Source organism: Ipomoea triloba, chromosome 2, assembly GCF_003576645.1.
Source record: "Ipomoea triloba cultivar NCNSP0323 chromosome 2, ASM357664v1".
Lineage (NCBI taxonomy): Eukaryota > Viridiplantae > Streptophyta > Magnoliopsida > Solanales > Convolvulaceae > Ipomoea > Ipomoea triloba.
In genome coordinates, this window is record NC_044917.1 from 4,231,487 (window position 1) to 4,237,708 (window position 6,222).

General features: G+C 34.6%; 2 protein-coding genes across 2 annotated transcripts in view; both read left to right on the plus strand.

Annotated features, from left to right (window-relative positions):
* The first annotated feature begins 2,678 nt into the window (after positions 1–2,678).
* Positions 2,679–4,459, plus strand: LOC116009318 (septum-promoting GTP-binding protein 1). The gene is made up of 6 exons (XM_031248744.1): positions 2,679–2,996; positions 3,077–3,197; positions 3,474–3,573; positions 3,652–3,691; positions 3,799–3,882; positions 3,993–4,459. Exons 1-6 carry the CDS (start codon positions 2,685–2,687, stop codon positions 4,155–4,157), a joined length of 822 nt encoding a protein of 273 aa, XP_031104604.1. The 5' UTR covers positions 2,679–2,684; the 3' UTR covers positions 4,158–4,459.
* Positions 4,460–5,096: 637 nt separating this feature from the next.
* The window catches only part of LOC116010551 (sigma intracellular receptor 2), a 3,056-nt gene continuing 1,930 nt past the window's right edge, over positions 5,097–6,222 (plus strand). Inside the window, exon 1 of the mRNA XM_031250014.1 lies at positions 5,097–5,531. Within this exon, the coding sequence (XP_031105874.1) occupies positions 5,208–5,531 (324 nt within the window). The 5' untranslated portion in view covers positions 5,097–5,207. The remainder of the gene's footprint in view (positions 5,532–6,222) is intronic.

Sequence of the window (6,222 nt, forward strand, 5' to 3'; positions counted from 1 at the left end):
TCTTTTGTACAACAGATTCAGAAAACAATAGAAACTGAACTCATTTGCTACTTGCTCTACCACACTTTCTTGTGTCCTTTGAAATTCATACCACTATGATTGAATTTGACGTTTTTTTTTTTTTTTTTTTTTTTTTTTTGCTGATGTGACATGTTTTAATTGATTCAAGAAAAATAGTGGATGGCCGGAGTTAAAAGATTTTTTTTAAATTTGAAATTCAAACCCTTTTCTCATTGCTTTGGAATGCTGGCATGGGGGACCTGTATGTTAAAGGTCAAGAAAGTGAGAAAACCTCAAATCAAATTCTTGATCTTGATGCCCACTACCAAGCTCTGTGTATTTTTCCATGTCTTTGAACTTTTAGCTTCTTGCAAACCTTTGGGTTTTGAATCACCTTCATACATGGATGCCTATATGGCAATATATGTGGGTATAATATATCTGATCTATATAATTTTTCATTGGTATCTCTTATATGTATGTATACGAGTTATATTAAGAAGTGAAATATTATTCCAAAAAAATTAATCATCAATTAATATAAAAGTCAATATATGTTAGTTACCGGTCGAATTATTTAAAATAATATTATTTGATAAAATAATTTCAATAATGTATCATTTTCATAGATGCAATGCAAATATACAATTCTGGTTTGTGTGGGGCCCATGGATACATGTTTTTTAAAAATGTTTGCCTAATGTTTTCCGGACCAGTCAATAATTGTGAGTTGTTATAATTAGAACAGAAGGCGTGAAGAAGTTGTATGTGTCTCTTAGTTTCTCGGTGCAGTGGGACAGAACGTGACTAAAGGTTGACAGAAACATATATTGTATTGAAATAATTGAAGGGTGATTGATCCCAAAGTTGAAATGAGAAGTGCGGTGGCATCATTTCTCTTCACTCAGACCGCTGGCCTGGCATATATGGTTTGCATGATTTCAACCTTAGGTGGCCGCACATGCTGACTTTATCTTTTCTTGCCCTCTCATTCATATAAATATCTTGCCTTAGATTTATAGATAGTTATGTATTTATTAATTTATTACTATTTTTTAATGAGATAACCCAAATGAACAGATGGGGTCGTAAAAATAACATATGTTTTTCTCAAAATTTGAAACTTTAGTTCATAATTTTTTAATAATAATAATAATAATAATAATAATAATATATTATATATAATAGTTCTTAAATTATACTTGCGAACTTTTAGTACTATAAATATACTTCACCCAGTCCATTAAACTAATTAATAAAAACTATCTCGGTAAGTACAGAGTAATTACTATGTATTATCAATTACTTGTAACCCAATACGGAGTAAAATATATGTTGCAGTTTTATAATTAAAACTCTCTTGGAAGTAATTTCTTTTTTTTTTTTTTTGAGAAAACTTGGAAGTAATTTCTATGTATTGTCATTTACGCGTAACCCAACATCGTGTCTAACACATCTCCTTAGTCCTCTACTAACCGGCAAATTATACTGTGCACCACGCTACACATAACAATGTGCATCACGTACCTAAACGACGTCGTTTTGAGCATTGTAAACTAATCGTTCGTTTTTTTTGGAAAACACGTTTCCTGTTTTGGCCGGTCTCTGTATTTATGTTAATATTCTGTGTATTCCAGGCAATCATTCTGTGTATTCTAGGCAACCATTCTGTGTATTATAGGCAACCGTTATGTGTATTCATGTTTTTTTTTTTGAGAACAGGTTGTGTGTATTCATGTTAGTAACACATGTTGTGATTTCATGTTAGTAACACATGTTGTGATGTGTTTGTGCATTCGAATGTTTAGGAGGATGAGTTCTGTGTATTTTGTGTAAATATTATGTGTATTCATGTTATCAACACAAGTTGTGATGTGTTTGTGCATTCGACTGTTAGGAGGATGAGTTCTGTGTATTATGGGCATCAATATTCTGTGTATTATGGGCAAACATTCTGTGTATTCTAGGCAAACATTCTGTGTATTCTATATAATGATTATGTGCATTATAGATAATAAATTCCCTGAGTTATTCGCGTCCGCGTCTACTAACACCGAAACGACGTCGTTTTACGTACGTGGTGCACATTGCCATGTGCACCGTGGTGCAGGGTATAACGATTGCTACTAACCACTATAGCTGTAGAAAGAAAAAGAATCAAAAACCACCACAATAATATATATATTAAGGAAAAATAGTGTATTGAAGTAATAAGTATTATAAATTTGGAAAATGATATATTAATTTTCATAAAGTAAACTCTTGCCACGTGTCATAATTTTATTAATAGAAAATAAATAGAGTAATAACGTCGTGTCTTATCATTTTTTTTTTGTTGAATCAGAAAAAAATACATAAGTATGTGTGAAAAATGAAATAGAAATTAAGAGTATGTATAATATTACTTTATAAATTTTTTTAATTTTTCATAAGGTGATTCGTGAAAATAGATCAAAATTGTCACATTGTAAAAAATTAGAAAATTAATACGGAGTACGCAATAATACTTATGTTAATAATTTAAAATTGAAATCCGTATAAATACAATGATGAAAATGTTATTTTTCATAACACGGAACAATACTAATAATAATAATAATAATTATTATTATTATTATTATTATTATAGAAATGAGAAGCGCCATAATAAATACATAGGACTTTATAGTTAGGTTCCATCATCTATGGCGCAACGTAAGATGACCCAAAAATTGTTTACTTGCCATAGGAGAATGTTTCATTTGAAAATGAAGCGAAAAATCCTCTGCCGCTTCTCCGTTCTTCACAAGTACCTCTCCTCCTTCTGGTACCAATTTCTTGCTTTTTGGATCACCAAATCCATCAAATACAGGCAATTGCCCCACACCATACCTGTATCCGCCGCTCAATCCCCACCGCAGCCCGCCGACGGCCGCCGTTCCACCTCCGAAATAGATTTGGTGTCCTTGAAGATTTGCCTTTTGGGTGATAACCAAACTGGCAAGACCAGCTTTTTGGTTAGTTTTACAGTTGTAACCAAAATTCTCGTTTTTAAATTCATTTTGAACTCTGATTCTGATTTTGCTATACATTAAAGACCAAGTATGTAGGGAAAGAGAAAGCGCAGGAAGGGTGTTTGACAAAAGGTCTGTACCAGATGGACAAAACACTCAATGTCAGAGGAGCTCGAATCTCTTACAGCATCTGGGAAGTTGAAGGTATCCCTTCCAATATATCTGTAACAATGAGAGTATGGGGAAATCTAGCCAAATTGGTCCCTTGGTCCTTACAAGTTCAATTCCTAATGGGAGACTTATTGGTTTTTTTTGGTTTGAGCGATCAACTATGAGCAACTAGGTTGGTTGGTTCTTTGCTCGGTTAAAGCCACAAGGCGAGGTTTGCTTAGTGCACACCTTCGGCTCTCGTCCCTCAAAAAAAAAAAACAATGAGAGTATGATAAAATCTTTTACTGACATTAAGAAACAATAATGCAGGTGATGATTCTTGTTCCCAGGACCATATTCAGGCCGCATGTAAAGATTCAGTAGCAATGTTGTTCATGTTTGATCTGACCAGTCGGTGCACTCTGAACAGGTATCGTACTGTAAATATATGAATTCAGATTCCATAGAAATTTATCTGATAATTATATGAATTGTATCCTGTAATCAGTGTCCTTGGATGGTACCAGCAGGCCAGAAAATGGAATCAGGTCTAAACATATACTGTTCCTATTGATTTTTCTGCAACAATATTATTTAATGATGAAATTGTAAAGGGCACATGGCCTGACATAAGACTTTCTGTCACTCATTTCAGACAGCAATTCCTGTTCTGATTGGAACCAAGTTTGATGATTTCGTCCAGCTGCCCCTAGATCTGCAATGGACAATTGCCAGTGAGGTAAGATTCTTGTCTTTATAAATAAGCTAAAATATCCCAGGAATCTATAGATTATTGTTGAAAGCAAAAATCATGGTTAAAACATATATGTATGTGTTGTTTATGAACAGGCAAGAGCCTATGCTAAGCTACTGAAGGCAGCAGTGTTCTTTTCGAGTGCAACCTACAACATCAATGTGAATAAGATCTTCAAGTTCATAACAGCAAAGCTCTTCAACTTGCCATGGACGTTGCAGAGGAACCTCACCCTCGGCGAACCCATCATTGATTACTAGATTTCCTTTGTCTCGTTAGCTGTAATTGTACACAGGAAAAGCCAAGAAATTGCCTCCCCAGGAGAGTAATTTAATTACAGTCAACCGGTCACTGGATTTGTTGTTGAATACCCAGTGATAAGGGTTGTTTTCCTTTTATTTTAGTTTATGCAAATTGCAATGCAGTGTAGGAAGTGCAAAGAGCTTCTAAACTCCATGTACAAAGAAACTCTTGTTAGTTGTTACATTTGCTGGTAATCAGTAAAATTGCAATTTCATGTAGTGAAGAAGTGTTTGAAAATCTTATTATTTTGGTGTTGATACACAATGTGAATTGGACTAGACTGCTGTTTTGTTTGGTTGTATATGTGACAGGATTGTAAAGATTTATACCTTAATGAAAATTTAAAAAGTGACAAAATGGTGATAAGACAAATTTGAAATAAATGATGTCGATTATAAGAGTACATAACTCTCATAAAATTAAAGCAATTAGACTGATAGATTGTTTCAACCCAATTAAATCAATTAGAGTGATAGATTACTCTCATAAAATTAAAGCAATTAGACTGATAGATTGTTTCAACCCAATTAAATCAATTAGAGTGATAGATTATTTCAACCCAAGACCGGAAGAGGTAAATTGCGAGTCGTCTTGTTAGTTTCACATTTGCCTGCCATATGATATGAATTGTTAGTTGCTTCGTTAGTTCCTTAGTCTGCCTGTATAGAGAGGCTAGACCTTTGTTTGCTGTGCCCAAAAAAAGTTGCTGGTGAGACTCGATCCTAATCTTTCTTCCCAAATTTCATGGCTATGACCAATTGAGCTGCCCTTCTGAACTCGGGTCAGAGCTGGGTGAATTAGGAAGGCCAAAAAGGAAAAAAATAAAATTGAGAGGCAGTATCCGAAATAGCTAAGACTACAAGGGTGCACATGCAAATACCCATAATTCTGAATCCGCCACGTTGAACTGTCTTCCTCCCCAGATCCACATTTCTTCACCTCCCGAAAGCGAAACATCCTTCCCCTATAACAAAAATTACATTCTGTTTTTAGCACCGGAAAACGACATGGGAGCTCTGTTGAAGCTAACAGACTTCGTACTTTTCATCTTCTTCCTCGTGATTGCCCTAGCGGCACCGCTTTTTGACGCCCAATGCGTTCTTTCGTCAGACCTCTACCCCACATCCTTGGTGGACCTCAAGGCCTGGTACGCTAAAGAATACGGCGACTATTTGGTTTCTGAGAAGCCACATTTCTTTGTCGGGTTGATCTGGCTTGAGCTCCTCTTCGCCTGGCCTCTCTCTATCATCTCTCTCTACGGGATTGCCGCGGGAAAATCATGGGTTAGCACTACCTGCTTGCTCTATGGGACCTCCACCCTCACTTCCATGGTAAATCAATCTTTCCCTTTATGTTTCTTTTGTGTTCTTTGTTTGCTTTTGAAATGTTAGAATCTCATTGCCAGTTTCCGCAGTTTTTCCGGCATTCAGAATATAATTTGTTTGGTAAACGGAAGTAAATTTTTGTATTTCATTGGAGTCATTTGAAGGTGTTTGAATCGTAGAATTGGATCAATATATGTTTAGGAATTGGACATTGCAATTTTTATTTTCATGTAAAACTAAGTGTCTAATCCCCTTAACCAAATTCAAAACTTTAATTGCAATGCGAAAGGAAAAAAAAATCAATGAAATAGGAAGATCCTTTACATTAGTAATGAAGATTCAATTTTTTTTTTCCTTTTTCATTTTCTACCAAAAATGAAGATTTGTTAGGCTTAAGAATTGTTATGAAAACTGAAAGATATCCCAGATTCTCAATGGCGATTCTGTGGCTGATTTGGTATTCTCACTTATGAAGTGCTAACTACAATCTCATTCTCATCTGAGTTTTTATGTTTCTTTTAACCTGCATTAGTTCTTTCTTAATTGGATCCCCAGCGAAAAAGTGCCCTTTTGGCAAACTAACAATGACACTGCTAGAGATATGGTCCTAGATTAGCTTTTGGACAAGAGGTCCTTGCTCAAAGAAAGCTTTTTTTTTTTTTTTTTTTTTTTTTTTTTTTTTTTTTTTTTTTTAAAA